General features: G+C 47.9%; 1 protein-coding gene and 2 long non-coding RNA genes across 9 annotated transcripts in view; 2 read left to right on the forward strand and 1 right to left on the reverse strand.

Annotated features, from left to right (window-relative positions):
• Positions 1-232: 232 nt before the first annotated feature.
• LOC146421488 ((3R)-3-hydroxyacyl-CoA dehydrogenase-like) overlaps positions 233-18,245 on the forward strand; it is a 30,356-nt gene continuing 12,343 nt past the window's right edge. Inside the window, exons 1-9 of one of the 6 annotated variants that reach the window (XM_085047375.1) lie at positions 233-306; positions 2,593-2,861; positions 4,644-4,760; positions 5,571-5,669; positions 9,864-9,949; positions 11,539-11,623; positions 13,533-13,575; positions 14,850-14,924; positions 15,062-15,216. In XM_085047375.1, the coding sequence (XP_084903501.1) occupies positions 255-306; positions 2,593-2,861; positions 4,644-4,760; positions 5,571-5,669; positions 9,864-9,949; positions 11,539-11,623; positions 13,533-13,575; positions 14,850-14,924; positions 15,062-15,078 (843 nt within the window). In that variant the 5' untranslated portion in view covers positions 233-254 and the 3' untranslated portion in view covers positions 15,079-15,216. Of the gene's footprint in view, positions 307-2,592; positions 2,862-4,643; positions 4,761-5,570; positions 5,670-9,863; positions 9,950-11,538; positions 11,624-13,532; positions 13,576-14,849; positions 14,925-15,061; positions 15,217-18,245 lie in introns of those variants that run through there. The other 5 variants (XR_014848670.1, XM_085047374.1, XM_085047377.1 and 2 more) reach the window with 5 other exon arrangements.
• Positions 678-2,048, forward strand: LOC146421489 (uncharacterized). Of its 2 annotated transcripts, XR_014848687.1 has the most exons (4): positions 678-978; positions 1,030-1,062; positions 1,197-1,383; positions 1,863-2,048. It is a non-coding gene; the product is annotated as an uncharacterized LOC146421489 (long non-coding RNA). The 2 variants fall into 2 exon arrangements; XR_014848686.1 differs by having other exon boundaries at positions 678-1,039; positions 1,218-1,383.
• Positions 5,954-7,141, reverse strand: LOC146421490 (uncharacterized). The gene is made up of 3 exons (XR_014848689.1): positions 7,084-7,141; positions 6,302-6,346; positions 5,954-6,024 (listed from the first exon to the last, which is right to left on the reverse strand). It is a non-coding gene; the product is annotated as an uncharacterized LOC146421490 (long non-coding RNA).

Raw genomic sequence — 18,245 nt, forward strand, 5'->3', positions numbered from 1 at the left:
AGGAAAACCCAACCGGATGTATCCTGATTGGGGACATTGAGGGGCTTGGGGACATCGGGAGGGTTTGGGGACGAAAATCCCACGTGGGATTTTGGGGGAAAAATCGGGAAAAATGGGAAAAATTCAGGAAAAATTCCAAGGAAAATAAAATTCTGGAGGACCAACCATAGAGTTGACCTCCGGGGCGGACAGAGCGGCTTACCGGAAGTGGGCTGTGCAGCCGCCGCGGCTCGGTGGTTATTTCCGGCGCCGCCATGTTGGGGAGGTCAGCGGGGCGGCTGGCCGGGGTGGTGGCGCTGGTCACCGGTGAGCGCTGGGAGGTGACAGCAGGGGACAGCGCGGTGGCGACACCGCGGGGAGGAGGTGACAATCCTCTGGTGGCGGTTAGGGGGAGGAGGGATGGAGGATTTCCGTGGTGGCGGCGGAGGGAAGGTCGTGTGGGCGGCGCCATCTTGGGAAGGTCGGGGTGACGTTTGGGGACATGGCGACCCCCGGGGGTGACAGCTGGGGGCGTTTGGGGGTGTGTGAGACCCCACGGGTGACATTTGGGGACATCCCAGCCCCCCCAGGTGACATTTTGGGGATGTCCCCAACTCTGTCAGTGACACTCGGTGACATCCCGAATCCCACAGGTGACACTCAGTGGCACTCAGTGACATCCCAACCCCACAGGTGACACTCAGTGACATCCCAAACCCCATTCAGGTGACATTTGGTGACATCCCAAACCCCCCAGGTGACAATAAATGACATCCCAACCCCCTCAGGTGACACTCAGTGACATCCCAAACCCCATTTAGGTGACATTCAGGGACATCCCAAACCCCACAGGCGACAATAAATGACATCCCAACCCCCCCCAGGTGACATTTGGTGACATCCCAAAACCCTCAGGTGACACTTGGGGACATCCTCAAGCCCCACAGGTGACATTTAGGGACATTTAGTGACACTCAGTGACATCCCAACCCCATTTAAGTGGCATTTAGGGACATCTTAACCCCTCAGGTGACATTCGGTGACACTCAGGTGACACTCAGTGACATCCCAAACCCCATTCAGGTGACATTTGGGGACATTTAGTGACATTTACTGGCATCCTAATCCCTCAGGTGACACTTTAGGGACATGAGTGACATTTGGGGACATCCCAAACCCCGTTCAGGTGACAATTTGGGGACATTTCAAACGCACAGGTGACATTCAGTGACACTCAGGTGACACTCAGTGACATCCCAACCCCCCCAGGTGACATTCGGTGACATTTGGTGACACTTTAGGACATCCAAACCCCATTCAGGTGACATTTGGGGACATTTAGTGACACTCAGTGACATCCCAACCACCTCAGGTGACACTCAGTGACATCCCGACCCCATTCAGGTGACACTTGGGGACATCTGAGACCCAATTTCGGGACATTTGGTGACATCCCAACCACCACAGGTGACACTTGGGGACATTTAGTGACACTTTAGTGACATCCCAAAACCCACAGGTGACATTTGGGGACAGTCAGGTGACATTCAGTGACATCCCAACCACCTTAGATGACATTTAGGGACATTTACTGACACTTTAGGACATCCCAACCCCATTCAGGTGACATTTGGGGACATTTAGTGACACTTTAGTGACATCCCAATCCCTCAGGTGACACTTTAGGGACATGAGTGACATTTGGGGACATCCCAAACCCCATTTAGGTGACACTCAGGACATCCCAAACCCCTCAGGTGACATTTGGTGACATCCCAAACCCCCCAGGTGACATTCAGGTGACACTCAGGGACATCCCAACCCCCTCAGGTGACACTTGGAGACATTCAGTGACACTTTAGTGACATCCCAACCCCATTTAGGTGACATTTGGGGACATTCGGTGACATTTTAGGACATCCAAACCCTCCAGGTGACATTTGGTGACACTCAGTGACACTCAGTGACATCCCAAACCCCATTCAGGTGACACTTGGGGACATCTGAGACCCAATTTCGGGACATTTGGTGACATCCCAACCACCACAGGTGACACTCAGTGACATCACAAACCCATCCAGGTGACATTTGGTGACATCCCAACCACCTTAGGTGACATTTAGGGACATTTAGGTGACATTTAGTGACATCCCAGCCCCATTTAGGTGACACTTGGGGACATTTAGTGACACTCAGTGACATCCAAACCCCATTCAAGTGACATTTAGGGACATCCCAAACCCCCCAGGTGACATTCAGGTGACACTCAATGACATCCCAACCCCCTCAGGTGACACTTGGAGACATTCAGTGACACTTTAGGACATCCAAACCCCATTCAGGTGACATTTGGGGACATTTAAGGACATTTGGTGACATCCCAAGCCCCACAGGTGACACCTGGGGACATCTGAGACCAAATTTTGGGACATTTGGTGACATCCCAACCCCTCAGGTGACACTCAGTGACATCCCAACCCCCTCAGGTGACATTCGGTGACATTCGGTGACATTTTAGGACATCCAAACCCCTCAGGTGACATTCGGTGACACTCAGTGACCCCAAATGTCCCCAAACCCCTCAAACCCCCTCCCGGTCCTCCCGCCCGCCAGGGGGCGCCAGCGGCATCGGCCGGGCGGTCAGCTCCCGTCTGGCCCGGCACGGCGCGCGCGTCGCTGTCGCCGATCGCGACAGGGCCGGGGCGGCCGCGACAGCCGCGGGGCTGGCCGGGGACACCGCTGGTGACACTGCCGGTGACACTGCCGGGGACACCGCTGGGGACATCGCCGGTGACACCGCCGGGGACATCGGGGGACACATCGGCGTCGGCGTGGATGTGGCCGACGGGGACAGCGTGGCGGGAATGCTGCGGGAGGTGCAGGTGAGGGCGGGGCTGTCGCGATAGGCTGGGAGGGGGGATCGCGATAGACCACGATATCTCGCGATAGGCTGAGGGGGGTCACGATAGGATGGGGGAATCGCGATAGGAATCGCGATAGGGAGAAGGGAATCGCGGTAGGAATCGCGATAGGCTGAGGGGGATCGCGATAGGCTGAGGGGGGATCGCGATAGGGTGAGACGAATCGCGATAGGCTAACGGGAATCGTGATAGGCTGGGGGGAATCGCGATAGACCACGATATCTCGCGATAGGGAGAGGGGAATCGCGATAGGCTGGGGGAATTGTGATAGGCTGTGGGAATCACGATTGGAATCGTGATAGGGGAATCGCGATAGGCTGGGGGGAATGGTGATAGGCTGAGGGGGAATCGCGATAGACCACGATATCGCGCGATAGGCTGAGGGAGGTCACGATAGGATGGGGAAATTGTGATAGGGGAATCGCGATAGGCTGGGGGGAATCGTGATAGACCACGATATCTCGTGATAGGCCGAGGGGAATCGTGATAGGAATCATGGTAGGCTGGGGGGAATCGCGATAGGGAGAGGGGGAATCGTGATAGACCATGATATCTCGCGATAGGCTGGGGGGAATCGCGATAGGCTGAGGGGAAATGGCGATAGGAATCGCGATAGGGAGAGGGGAATTGCGATAGGATGGGGGGATTGTGATAGGCTGTGGGAATCACGATAGGAATCGCGATAGGAATCACGATAGGCTGGGGGAATCATGATAGATCACAATATCTCGCGATAGGCTGAGGAGATTGCAATAGGAAGAAGGGAATCGCGATAGAATGGGGGGAATCGTGATAGACCACAATATCTCGCGATAGGCCAGGGGGAATCGCGATAGGCTGAGGGGAATCACGATAGGAATCGCGATAGGAATCGCGATAGGATGGGGGAATCGCGATAGATCACGATATCTCGCGATAGGCCGGGGGGAATCGCGATAGAATGGGGGAATCGTGATAGGGTGAGGGGAATCACGACAGGCTGAGGGGAATCGCAGTGGGAATCGCGATAGGAATGGTGATAGGCTGGGGGGAATCGCGATAGGGGAATCACGATACGGAGAGGGGAATCGCGATAGGAATCATGACAGGCTGAGGGGAATGGTGATAGAATGGAGGAATCGTGAAGGAATCGTGATACAATGGGGTGAATCACGATAGGCTGAGGGGGAATCGTGATAGACCACGATATCTCGCGATAGGCCATGATATATCGCGATAGGGCACGATTTCTCGCTATAACCATGGGAGTTCTCGTGATAGGCCGCGATATATCGCGATAGGCTGCGATTTCCCCCGATAACCATGGGAGTTCTTGCAATAGGCTACGATATATCACGATATGCCACGATATATCACAATAGACCACGATTTCTCACGATAGCCATGGGGAGTTCTCGCGATAGGCCGCGATATATCGCTCGATAGGCTGTGATATCTCATGATAGGCTGCAATATATCGCGATAGGCCATGATATATCGCGATAGGCTGTGATTTATCGCAATAACCACAAGGAGCTCTCGCGATAGGCCGTGATATGTCGCGATATGCCACGATATATCGCAATATACCACGATTTCTCACGATAACCATGGGCAGTTCTCACGATAGGCCGCGATATATCACGGTAGGCCGCGATATCTCGCGATACGCCACGATATATCACTCGACGGGCCGCGATATGTCGCGACATCGCCCCCTATCGCGACATATCGCCGGCTATCGCGCCGCCCCGCCGTCCCCAGGAGCGTTTCGGGGCTCCCCCCGGGGTGCTGGTGAGCTGCGCCGGGATCACCCGCGACCGGCTGCTGCTGGAGCTGGGGGAGCGCGAGTTCCGCCAGGTGCTGGACGTCAACCTGCAGGTGACAGCCGAGGGGACAGCCGAGGGGACAGCTGGGGACATTGGGGACATTTGGGGACAATGGGGACATGTGGGATATTGGGGACAATGGGGACATTGAGGGACATTTGGGATATTGAGGATTTGGGGACATTTGGGGACAATTGGGGACAATTGGGACATTTGGGGACATTTGGGATATTGAGGATATTGGGGATTTTGGGGACATTTGGGGACAATTGGGGACGTTGAAGATTATTTGGGATTTGGGGACATTTGGGGACATTTGGGATATTTGGGATATTGGGGACATTTGGGGACATTGAGGGTTATTTGGGACTTGGGGACATTTGGGGACATTGGGGACAACTGGGGACATCGAGGGACATTGGGACATTTGGGGACATTGGGGACATTTGGGATATTGAAGGATATTTGGGGACATTGGGGACATTGGGGGATATTTGGGACTTGGGGACAACTGAGGACACTGAGGATGTTGGGGACATTTGGGGTATTTGGGGACTTGGGGACATTTGGAGACAATGGGGACAATGGGGACATGAAGGGGACATTGAGGGATTTTGGCGACATCAAGGGACATTGGGACATTTGGGGACATTGGGGGACAGTGGGGGTGTTGGGGACATTTGGGGACATTAGGGGACATTGGGGACAACTGGGGACAATGAAGGACATTGGGATGTCCTCAACATCCCCTCAATGTCCCCAATGTCCCCAAATGTCCCCAAATGTCCCCAAATGTCCCCACTGTCCCCACTGTCCCCACTGTCCCCACTGTCCCCACTGTCCCCCCCTCCCTCCTCGGCAGGGGACGTTCCTGGTGACGCAGGCGGTGACCCAGGCGCTGGTGGCCTCGGGGACATCGGCGGGAGCGTCGCTGGTGCTCGTGGGCAGCGTGGTGGCCAAGGTGGCGCTGTGCCATTGTCACCTCTTTGTCACCTCTTTGTCACCTCCCTGTGTCATTGTCACCTTGCTTTGTCACCTCTTTGTCACCTCCTGCTTATCATTGTCACCTCCTTGTCACCTCCCCTCTGTGTCATTGTCACCTCTTTGTCACCTCTTTGTCACCTCCCTTCTGTCATTGTCACCTCCTGTCCTCTGTCATTGTCACCTCTTTGTCACCTCTCCTCTGTGGCATTGTCACTTCCTGTCTATGTCATTGTCACCTCCCTTTGTCACCACTTTGTCACTTCCTGTTTGTCACTGTCACCTCCTTGTCACCTCCCTTTTGTCATTGTCACCTCCCTCTGTGTCATTGTCACCTCCTTGTCACCTCCTGCTTATCATTGTCACCTCCTTGTCACCTCCCTTTTGTCATTGTCACCTCCTGTCTGTCTCATTGTCACCTCCCCTCTGTCACTGTCACCTCTTTGTCACCTCTCCTCTGAGTCATTGTCACCTCCCCTTGTTATTGTCACCTCTCCTCTGTCATTGTCACCTCATTCTCACCTCACCCACTTTATCATTGTCACCTCATTGTCACCTCCCTTTTGTCAATGCCACCTCTCTGTCATTGTCACCTCCCCTTCTCATTGTCACCTCTTTGTCACCTCAACCACTTTGTCATTGTCACCTCTTTGTCACCTCCTGCTTATCATTGTCACCTCCTTGTCACCTCCCTTCTGTCATTGTCACTTCCCTCTGTCTCATTGTCACCTCCTGTCCTCTGTCATTGTCACCTCATTGTCACCTCTCCTCTGAGTCATTGTCACCTCCCCGTGTCATTGTCACCTCGCTTTGTCACCTCTTTGTCACTTCCTGTTTGTCATTGTCACCTCCTTGTCACCTTCCTTCTGTCATTGTCACCTCCCTCTGTCATTGTCACCTCCCTTTGTCACCTCTTTGTCACCTCCTGTCTGTGTCATTGTCACCTCCTCTCTGTCATTGTCACCTCATTGTCACCTCTCCTCTGTGTCATTGTCACCTTCCCCTGTGTCATTGTCACCTCCCGTTTGTCATTGACACCTCTTTGTCACCTCCTGCTTATCATTGTCACCTCTTTGTCACCTCCCCGTGTCATTGTCACCTCCCCCTGTGTCATTGTCACCTCCCTTTGTCACTTCTTTGTCACCTCCCCGTGTCACTGTCACCTCCTTGTCACCTCCCTTCTGTCATTGTCACTTCCTTCTGTGTCATTGTCACCTCTTTGTCACCTCTCCTCTGAGTCATTGTCACCTCACTGTGTCATTGTCACCTCTTTGTCACCTCTCCTCTGTGGCATTGTCACCTCCCCCTTGGTCATTGTCACTTCTTTGTCACCTCTTTGTCACTTCCTGTTTATCATTGTCACCTCCTTGTCACCTTCCTTTTGTCATTGTCACCTCCCTCTGTGTCATTGTCACCTCCCCTCTGTCGCTGTCACCTCTTTGTCACCTCTCCTCTGAGTCATTGTCACCTCTCCCCTGTGTCATTGTCACCTCTTTGTCACCTCTTTGTCACCTCCTGTTTATCATTGTCACCTCCTTGTCACCTTCCTTCTGTCATTGTCACTTCCCTCTGTGTCATTGTCACCTCCCTTCTGTCATTGTCACCTCATTGTCACCTCACCTCTTTGTCATTGTCACCTCCTTGTCACCTCCCTTCTGTCATTGTCACTTCCCTCTGTGTCATTGTCACCTCCTCTCTGTCATTGTCACCTCTCTTTGTCACCCCTTTGTCACTTCCTGTTTATCATTGTCACCTCCTTGTCACCTCCCTTCTGTCATTGTCACCTCCCTGTGTCATTGTCCCTTCTTTGTCACCTCTCCTCTGTGTCATTGTCACCTCCCTCTGTCATTGTCACCTCTTTGTCACCTCCCTTTTGTCATTGTCACTTCATTCTGTGTCATTGTCACCTCCCCGTGTCATTGTCACCTCATTGTCACCTCTCCTCTGAGTCATTGTCACCTCCCTGTGTCATTGTCACCTCCCTTTGTCACCTCCCCGTGTGGCATTGTCACCTCTCTTTGTCACCTCTTTGTCACTTCCTGTTTATCATTGTCACCTCCTTGTCACCTCCCTTTTGTCATTGTCACCTCTCCTCTGAGTCATTGTCACCTCCCTCTGTCATTGTCACCTCTTTGTCACCTCTCCTCTGAGTCATTGTCACCTCCTTGTCACCTCCCTTTTGTCATTGTCACCTCCTCTGTGTCATTGTCACCTCCCTCTGTCATTGTCACCTCGCTTTGTCACCTCTTTGTCACCTCCTGTTTATCACTGTCACCTCCTTGTCACCTCCCTCCTGTCATTGTCACCTCCCCGTGTCATTGTCACCTCCTTGTCACCTCCCTCTGCGTCATTGTCACCTCCTGTCCTCTGTCATTGTCACCTCATTGTCACCTCTCCTCTGAGTCATTGTCACCTTCCGCTGTGGCATTGTCACCTCCCTGTGGCATTGTCACCTCCCTTTGTCACCTCTCCCCTGTGTCATTGTCACCTCTTTGTCACCTCTTTGTCACTTCCTGTTTATCATTGTCACCTCCTTGTCACCTCCCCGTTGGTCACTGTCCCCTCCCCCTCATTTTGGTGACATCTGGTGACATTTTGGTGTCATTTGGTGTCATTTGGGACATTTTTTGTCGATTTAGTGCCTTTTTGGGGCCATTTGGAGTCCATTTTGGGTCATTTTGGGTCATTTTGGGTCATTTTGGGTCATTTTTGGCCATTTTGGGACATTTTTGGCCATTTTGGGTCACTTTTGGCCATTTTGGGTCACTTTTTGTCCATTTAGTGCCTTTTTGGCACATTTTGGGTCATTTTTGGCCATTTTAGTGCAATTTTTGGCCATTTTGGGTCATTTTGATGCCATTTTGGGTCATTTTGGTGCCATTTTGGGTCATTTTGGTGCCATTTTGGTACCTTTTTGGTGCCATTTTGATCCATTTTGGGTCCTTTTGGGTCCTTTTAGTACCATTTTGGGACATTTTCAGTCCATTTGGTGCCTTTTTGGTGCCATTTTTTGGGTCAGTTTTTGGCCATTTTGGTCCCATTTTTGTCCATTTTGGGCCACTTTGGGTCCATTTTTGTCCATTTTAGTTCCATTTTTGGCCTTTTTGGGTCAATTTTGTTTCCATTTGATGCATTTTTTGGCCATTTTGGTTCCATTTTATTGCAATTTTTCGCCATTTTGGTGCAATTTTTGCCCATTTTAGTTCCATTTTTGGCCATTTTGGTTCCATTTTGGGCCATTTTGGGTCCATTTTAGTTCAATTTTTGGCCATTTTAGTTCCATTTGGGGCCATTTTAGTTCCATTTTTGGCCATTTTTAGTCCATTTTAGTTCCATTTGATGCATTTTTGGCCATTTTGGTTCCATTTTAGTTCCATTTTTGGCCATTTTTGGCCATTTTGGTTCCATTTTAGTTCCCTTTTTGTCCATTTTTGTCCATTTTTGGCCATTTTAGTTCCATTTTAGTTCCATTTAGGGTCAATTTTGGTTCCATTTGATGCATTTTTTGGCCATTTTGGTTCCATTTTATTGCAATTTTTGGCCATTTTTGGCTATTTTTGTGCCATTTTGGTGCCATTTTAGTTCCATTTTTTGCCATTTTGGTTCCATTTTAGTGCAATTTTTGTCCATTTTAGTTCCATTTTTGGCCATTTTAGTCCATTTTGGTTCCATTTGATGCATTTTTTGGTCATTTAAGTTCCATTTTTGTCCATTTTTGGCCATTTTAGTTCAATTTTTGTCCATTTTAATTCCATTTTTTGCCATTTTTAGTCCATTTTGGTTCCATTTGATGCATTTTTTGCCATTTTAGTTCCATTTTTGTCCATTTTTGGCCATTTTGGTTCCATTTTAGTTCCATTTTTGGCCATTTTAGTTCCATTTTTGGCCATTTTGGGGCCATTTTGGGCCATTTTTTGTCCATTTTAGTTCAATTTTTGTCCATTTTAGTTCCATTTTTGTCCATTTTAGTTCCATTTTTGTCCATTTTAGTTCCATTTTCGGCCATTTTTTGTGCTACTTTTGCCCATTTTTGGCCATTTTTTTCCCATTTTTAGCCATTTTGGGTCTTTTGGGGTCCATTTTGGGTTCATTTTAGTTCCATTTTTCCCCATTTTTCCCCATTTTTCCCCATTTCCCCATTTCAGTGCCACCCTGTCCCTCTGTCCCCTCCCAGGTGGGCAATTGGGGACAATGTCACTACGCAGCCTCCAAGGCCGGCGTGGAGGGACTGACCAGGAGCGTGGCCAAGGAGGTGGCCAGGTGACACTGGGGACACTTGGGGACACTTGGGGACACTTGGGGACATCCCGGGGTGTCACACGGTGACCCAAAATTGGGGTTTTTTCACCCAAAATTGGGGTCACCCCGAAATTTGGGGACACTTTGGAGGGTTTGAGGTCATTTGGGACACTTTGGGGACAATTTGGGGAGGGTTTGGGACACTTGGGGACATCCCTGGAGGTCACACGGTGACCCAAATTTGGGGTTTTTTCACCCAAAATCGGGGGGTTGGTGGCACTTGGGGACAATTTTGGGGGGTTTGGGGACACTCTGGGGACATTGGTGGCACTCTGGGGACACTTTGGGTCCTTTTTGTGCCATTTGAATGTCATTTAATGTCATTTTAGTTCCATTTTGGGTCCATTTAGTGCCATTTTAATGCCACTTTGTGCCACTTTGGTGACACTCAGTGACACTTGGTGACACTTTGGTGACATTTGGTGACATTTAATGCCATTTTAGTGCCATTTTGGGGCCATTTAATGCCATTTCAGTTCAATTTAATGCCACTTTGTGTCACTTAGTGACACTTTGGTGACACTTTGGTGACACTTTGGTGACACTTTGGTGACACTTGGTGCCATTTTAATGCCACTTAGTGCCACTTAGTGCCACTTTGGTGACATTTTGTGACACTTAGTGACACTTGGTGACACTTAGTGACACTCGGTGACACTTTGGTGACACTTTGGTGACACTTTGGTGACACTCGGTGCCATTTTGGGTCCATTTAATGCCACTTCATTGCCACTTAGTGCCACTTGGTGACACTCAGTGACACTTTGGTGACACTTTGGTGCCATTTGGGTCCATTTGGTGCCATTTACTGCCATTTAATGCCCCTTCAGTGCCACTTAGTGCCACTTTGTGCCACTTGGTGACACTTAGTGACACTTGGTGCCACTTTGGTGACACTTTGGTGACACTTTGGTGACATTTGGGTCCATTTGGTGCCATTTTAATGCCATTTTAATGCCATTTTTGTGCCACTTTGTGACACTTTGGTGACACTTTGTGACACTCAGTGCCACTTTGGGTCCATTTAATGCCATTTAATGCCACTTCAGTGCCACTTTGTGCCACTTTGTGTCATTTTGTGTCACTTTGGTGACACTTTGGTGTCACTTTGTGCCACTTTGGTGACACTTTGGTGACACTTTGGGTCCATTTAGTGCCATTTAATGCTATTTAATGCCATTTTAATGCCAGTTTGTGCCACTTTGTGTCACTTTGGTGACACTTTGGTGACACTTTGTGACACTTTGGTGACACTTGGTGACACTTGGTGACATTTGGGTCCATTTAATGCCATTTAATGCTATTTTAATGCCACTTCAGTGCCACTTTGTGTCACTTTGTGACACTTTGGTGACACTTTGGTGCCACTTTGGTGACACTCAGTGACACTTGGTGACACTTTGGTGCCATTTTGGGTCCATTTAATGCCATTTAATGCCACTTTGTGCCACTTAGTGTCACTTTGGTGACACTTTGTGCCACTCGGTGCCACTTGGTGACACTTTGGTGACACTTAGTGCCACTCTAGTGACACTTGGTGACACCTCCAGGTTCGGCATTCGCTGCAACTGCGTCCTGCCAGGTTTCATTGTCACCCCCATGACAGCCAAGGTGCCACCCAAGGTCCTGGCCAAGGTGACACTGCTGGCCTTCGGGGACACTTTGGGGACATCCTGGGAGACCCAAATTTGGGGTTTTCCCGCCCAAAATCTAGGGGTTGGTGGCACTTTGGGGACAATTTTGGGGCTTTTGGGGACATTGGGGACACTTTGGGGTCATTGGTGGCACTTTGGGGACAATTTTGGGTGGTTGGGGACACTTGGGGACACTTGGGGACCCAAAATTGGGGTTTTTTCCACCCAAAATTGGGCTGATTGTGAATTTTGGGGACAATTTTGGGGGTTTGGGGACACTGGGGACACTTTGGGGACACTTGGGGACCCAAATTTGGGGTTTTATCACCCAAAATCGAAGGGTTGGTGGCACTTTGGGGACAATTTTGGGGCTTTTGGGGACAATTTTGGAGGCTTGGGGACAATTTGGGGTCATTGGGGACACTTTGGGGACACCTGGGGACCCAAATTTGAGTTTTTTCACCCAAAATTGGGCTAATTGTGAAATTTGGGGACAATTTTGGGGCTTTGGGGACACTTTAAGGACACTTGGGGACCCAAAATTGGGTTTTTTTCACCCAAAATCCGGTTGATTGTTAAATTTGGGGACAATTTTGGGGGTTTTGGGGACATTGGGGACACTTGGTGGCACTTTGGGGACACTTTGGGGTCATTGGGGACACTTTGGGGATATCCTGGGGGTGACACGGTGACCCAAATTTGGGGTTTTCCCGCCCAAAATCGAGGGGTTGGTGGCACTTTGGGGACAATTTTGGAGGCTTGGGGACAATTTGGGGTCATTGGGGACACTTTGGGGACACTTGGGGACCCAAATTTGGGGTTTTCCCGCCCAAAATCCAGGGGTTGGTGGCACTTTGGGGACAATTTTGGGGCTTTTGGGGACATTGGGGACACTTTGGGGACATTGGGGACACTTTGGGGACAATTTCGGGTGGTTTGGGACACTTGGGGACACTTGGGGACCCAAAATTTGGGGATTTTCCACCCAAAATCGGGTTGATTGTGACATTTGGGGACAATTTTGGGGGTTTGGGGACACTGGGGACACTTTGGGGACATCCTGGGTGACCCAAATTTGGGGTTTTCCCGCCCAAAATCGAGGGGTTGGTGGCACTTTGGGGACAATTTTGGGGCTTTGGGGACAATTTTGGGTGGTTGGGGACACTTTGGGGACACTTGGGGACCCAAAATTGGGGTTTTTCCACCCAAAATTGGGCTGATTGTGAAATTTGGGGACAATTTTGGAGGCTTGGGGACAATTTGGGGTCATTGGGGACACTTTAAGGACACTTGGGGACCCAAATTTGGGGTTTTTTTCACCCAAAATCGGGTTGATTGTGAATTTTGGGGACAATCTTGGGGGTTTTGGGGACATTGGGGACACTTTGGGGACACTTGGGGACACTTGGGGACCCAAATTTGGGGTTTTCCCGCCCAAAATCGAGGGGTTGGTGGCACCTTGGGGACAATTCTGGGTGGTTTGGGACACTTAAAGGACACTTGGGGACCCAAAATTGGGGTTTTTTCCACCCAAAATCCGGTTGATTGTTAGATTTGGGGACAATTTTGGGGGTTTTGGGGACATTAGGGACACTTTGGGGTCGTTGGTGGCACTTAGGGGACACTTGGGGACCCAAATTTGGGGTTTTCCCGCCCAAAATCGAGGGGTTGGTGGCAGTTGGGGACAATTTTGGGGCTTTTGGGGACAATTTTGGGTGGTTTGGGACACTTTGGGACACTTTAAGGACACTTGGGGACCCAAAATTTGGGGTTTTTCCACCCAAAATCAGGTTGATCCCAAAATTTGGTGACAATTTTGGGGCTTTGGGGACAATTTTGGGGGTTTGGTGACAATTTTGGGGCTTTGGGGACACTTTGGTGACACTCTGGTGACACTGCCCCTCCCCCAGTTCGCAGGCTCAGTGCCGCTGGGACGCCTGGGGGAGCCCGAGGGTGAGTTGGGGACATTTTGGGGACAATTGGGGATATTTGGGGACATTTGGGGACAATTTGGAGACATTTGGGGACATTTTGGGGCCATTTGGGGACATTTTGGGGACATTTTGGGAATTTTTGGGAACATTTTGCTATTTTTTTTTATATTTTGGGGCTTTTAGGGACATTTTGGGGCTTTTGGGGACATTTTGGGGACATTTGGGGAACATTTCACTAATTTTTGTGATCTTTTGGGGCATTTAGGGACAATTTGGGAATTTTTGGGAACATTTTGCACATTTTTTGGATATTTTGGGGCTTTTGGGGACAATTTGGGGACATTTTGGGAACATTTGGGGACATTTTGGAATATTTGGGGAATTTTTGGGAACATTTTGATAATTTTTTGGATATTTTGGGGCTTTTGGGGACAATTTGGGGACATTTGGTGCCATTTTGGGTCATTTTGATGCCATTTTGGGTCACTTTAGGTAATTTTGGGTAATTTTGGGTAATTTTGTGACATTTTGATGCCATTTTGGGATCATTTTAGGTCATTTTGGGTCATTTTAGGTAATTTTGGGGTAATTTGGTTCCATTTTGATGCCATTTTGGGATCATTTTGGGTCCATTTTGGGTCCATTTTGTGACAATTTGGGGTCATTTTAGGTGATTTTGGGTCATTTGGGGTCATTTTGGTGCCATTTAGGGGCATTTTGGGTCCATTTTGGTGACATTTGGGTCATTTTGATGCCATTTTGGGACCATTTTGTGACAATTTGGTGCCATTTGTGTCCATTTTGGGTCATTTTAAGTAATTTTGGGTCATTTGGGGTCATTTTGGGTCCATTTAGGGCCATTTTGGGTCATTTTGGTGCCATTTTGGTGACATTTTGTGTCCTTTTGATGACATTTCGATGACATTCGGTGCCATTTGGTGACAATTTGGTGTCATTTTTGGTGCCATTTGGGTCCTTTTAGGGCCATTTTGGGTCATTTTGGGTCATTTTGGTGCTTTTTGGGGGCATTTTGATGCCATTTGGTGACAATTTGGTGACAATTTGGTGCCATTTGAGTCATTTTGGGCCATTTGGTGACAATTTGGTGACATTTTGACGCCATTCAGTGACGTTTTGGTGCCATTTGGGTCAATTTTGGGCCATTTTGGGTCCATTTTGGGCCACTTTGGGTCCATTTTAGTTCCATTTGGTGACAATTTGGGTCATTTTGATGCCATTTGGTGACAATTTGGTGACAATTTGGTGACAATCTGGTGACATCTCCCCCCCCAGACGTGGCAGACGCGGTGACATTCCTGGCCTCGAGGGACAGTGCTTACGTCACCGGGGCCAGCCTGGAGGTGACAGGTGGGTGGCACTGTCCCCGAGTGTCCCCAAGTGTCCCCAAGTGTCCCCAAATGTCCCCAAATGTCCCCAAATCCCCAATGTCCCCAAATGTCCCCAAATGTCCCCAATGTCCCCAAATGTCCTCTCTCTCGTTCCAGGAGGTCTCTTCATGTGACGCCGCCGATGTCCCCAAATGTCCCCAAATGTCCCCAAATGTCCCCAAAATCCCCAAAATCCCAAATTCCCTCAATGTCCCCAAATCCTCCCAATGTCCACAAATGTCCCCAGAATAAAAGTCACCTTTTGCCCCAAACCGAAGTGTCCTGAGTGGGAATTGGGGACATTTGGGGACATTGGAAGTTTGGGGACATTTGGGGACATTTGAGCATTTGGGGATATTTGGAGGTTTGGGAACATTTGGAAATTTGGGGACATTTGGGGACAATTGGGGACATTGGAAACATTGGGGGATTTGGGGACACTTTGGGATTGGGGACATTTTTGGGCTTTTGGGGACATTTGGGAACATTTGGGGACATTTGGGGACATTTTGGATTTAGGGACTTTTTTGGGATTCTGGGAACATTTTTGGGATTTGGGGACATTTGGGGACATTGGGGATGTTGGGGACATTTGGGGACATTTGGAAGTTTGGGGACATGTTTGGGCTTTTGGGGACAGTTTGAGGGTTTTAGGAACATTTGGAAATTTGGGAACATTTGAGGATTTGGGGACATTTGGGGACATTTTTGGGATTCTGGGGACATTGGGAATTTGGGGACATTTTTGGGACATTTGGGGATTTTGGGAACATTTGGGGACATTTGGGGAATTGGGAACATTTGAAGATTTGGGGACATTTAGGGACATTTTTGGGATTCTGGGGACATTTGAGGACATTGGGGACATTGGGGACTTTGGGGACATTGGAGAATTTGGGGACATTTTGGGACATTTAGGGACATTTTTGAAATTTGGGGACATTTGGGGAATTTGAGGATTTGAGGGCATTGGGGACATTTGGGGACATTTTTGGGATTCTGGGGACATTTGGGGAATTGGGAACATTTGGGACATTTGGGACTTTGGGGACATTTTGGGACATTCGGGCATTTTGGGACATTTGGGGACATTTTGGGATTTGGGGACATTTGGAAGTTTGAGGACATTTTTGGGCTTTTGGGGACATTTGGGAATTTGGGGACATTTGGGGCTTTTGGGACATTTTTGGGCATTTTTGGGGACTTTTTTTTGGGCTTTTGAGGACATTTTGGGGACATTTAGGAACATTTTGAGGACATTTTGGGGACATTTTGAGGACATTTTGGGGACATTTTTGGGATTTGGGGACATTTTGGGGACCCACCCCCCACTCTCCCCTCCCCCTCCCCCCCAAAATCACTTCAATCCCAAAAAATTTTGCCGGAAAATTCCAAAGGGTGGGGGAGGGGATTTGGGATCTCCCCTCCCCCACCCTCTTTATTGGGGTGACAGCTGGGGACAGAAGGGGACAGAGGGGAATTTGGGGAAATTTGGGAATTTTAGGAAATTTCTGGGAATTTTTGGGAATTTTTGGGAATTTTTTGGAAATTTCTGGGAATTTTTGGGAATTTTTTTGGAATTTTGGGAGAAATTTTGGGGGAATTTTGGGAGTTTTGAGGGAATATTTGGGAATTTTGGGGGAAATTTTGGGAAAATTGTGGGGAAATTTTGGGGGAAATTTTGGAAAATTTCTGGGGATTTTTTTGGAATTTTGGGAGAAATTTTGGGAGAAATTTTGAGAATTTTGGGGGAATTTGGGGGATTTTTTTGGGGAACTTTTGGCATTTTTTGGGAATTTTGGGACAATTTTGGGAGTTTGGGGGAATATTTGGGAATTTTGGGGGAATTTTTACTTTTTGGGGGATTTTTGGGGATTTTGGGGAAATTTTTGGGAAATTTCTGGGAATTTTGAAATTTTGGGTCAAATTTTGGGAGTTTGGGGGAATATTTGGGAATTTTGGGGGAATTTTGGGGATTTTGGGAATTTTTGAAATTTAGGGAAAATTTTGGAAATTTTAATGGATTTTTAATTTGGGGAATTTTATATTTGTGTGTGGGAATTTTGAGGGAATTTTTGGGAATTTTGGGAGAAATTTTGGGGAATTTTGGGAGTTTGAGGGAAATTTTGGGAATTTTGGGAAATTTTGGGAAAATTATGGGAATTTTTTGGGAATTTTGGGAGAAATTTTGGGAGAAATTTGAGAATTTTGGGGGAATTTGGGGGATTTTTTGGAAATTTCTGGGAATTTTGGAGAAATTTTGGGAGTTTTGGGGGAATATTTGAAGATTTGGGGGAATTTTGGGGATTTTTGTGGAATTTTTTTAATTTTGGGGATTTTTTGGGAATTTTGGGAGTTTAGGGAAAATTTTGGAAATTTTAAGGGATTTTTTTTAATTTTGGGGGAATTTTGGGGGAAATTTTGGGGAATTTTTGGGAATTTTGGGGGAATTTTGGAGGATTTTTTTTAATTTTGGGGAATTTTTGGCAATTTTGGGACAAATTTGGGGAGTTTGGGGGAATATTTGGGAATTTTGAGGGAATTTTGGGCCAATTTGGGATGGAATTTTAGAGGAAAATTGGGGAGATTTTAAGGGAATTTTGGGGGATTTTTTGGGAATTTTTGAGGGAATTTGGGATGGAATTTGAGGGGGAATTTTGGGGGATTTTTGGAGGATTTTAAGGGAATTTTGGGGGCAATTTTTGAGCGATTTTGAGGGGATTTTGGGTGGAATTTTAGGGGATTTTGGGTCAAAATTTTGAGGGGATTTTGGGTGGAAATTTTTAATGAAATTTTGGGGAATTTTGGGTGGAATTTTTGAGGGGATTTGGGGAAATTTTAAATGAAATTTTGAGTGGAATTTTGGGGGATTTTAAATGAAGTTTTGGGAGAATTTTAAATGAAATTTTGGGGCATTTTGGGGGATTTTTAATGAAATTTTGTGGGATTTTGGGTGGAAATTTTAGGGAATTTTGAGTGGAATTTCAGAGTGGTTTTAGTAGGATTTGAAGGGAATTCTGGGTGCATTTAAGGGAATTTTTGGGTGAATTTTGGGTGAAATTTTAGGCAATTTTTGGATGAATTTTAGGTGGAATTTTGGGTGAATTTTAGGGGAATTTTGAGTGGAATTTTAGGGAATTTTGGGGGGAATTTTAGAGTGATTTTAAGGGAATTTTTGGAGGAATTTTAGGGATTTTGACTCAATTTTGAGTGGAATTTTGGGGGAATTTTAGGTGGAATTTCAAGGGAATTTTGGGGGGAATTTTAGGGGAATTTTGAGTCATTTTTAACAAAATTTTAG

The sequence above is a fragment of the Lichenostomus cassidix genome, unplaced genomic scaffold (genome assembly GCF_008360975.1).
Source record: "Lichenostomus cassidix isolate B80296 unplaced genomic scaffold, HeHo_3.0 HiC_scaffold_33, whole genome shotgun sequence".
Classification (NCBI taxonomy): domain Eukaryota; kingdom Metazoa; phylum Chordata; class Aves; order Passeriformes; family Meliphagidae; genus Lichenostomus; species Lichenostomus cassidix.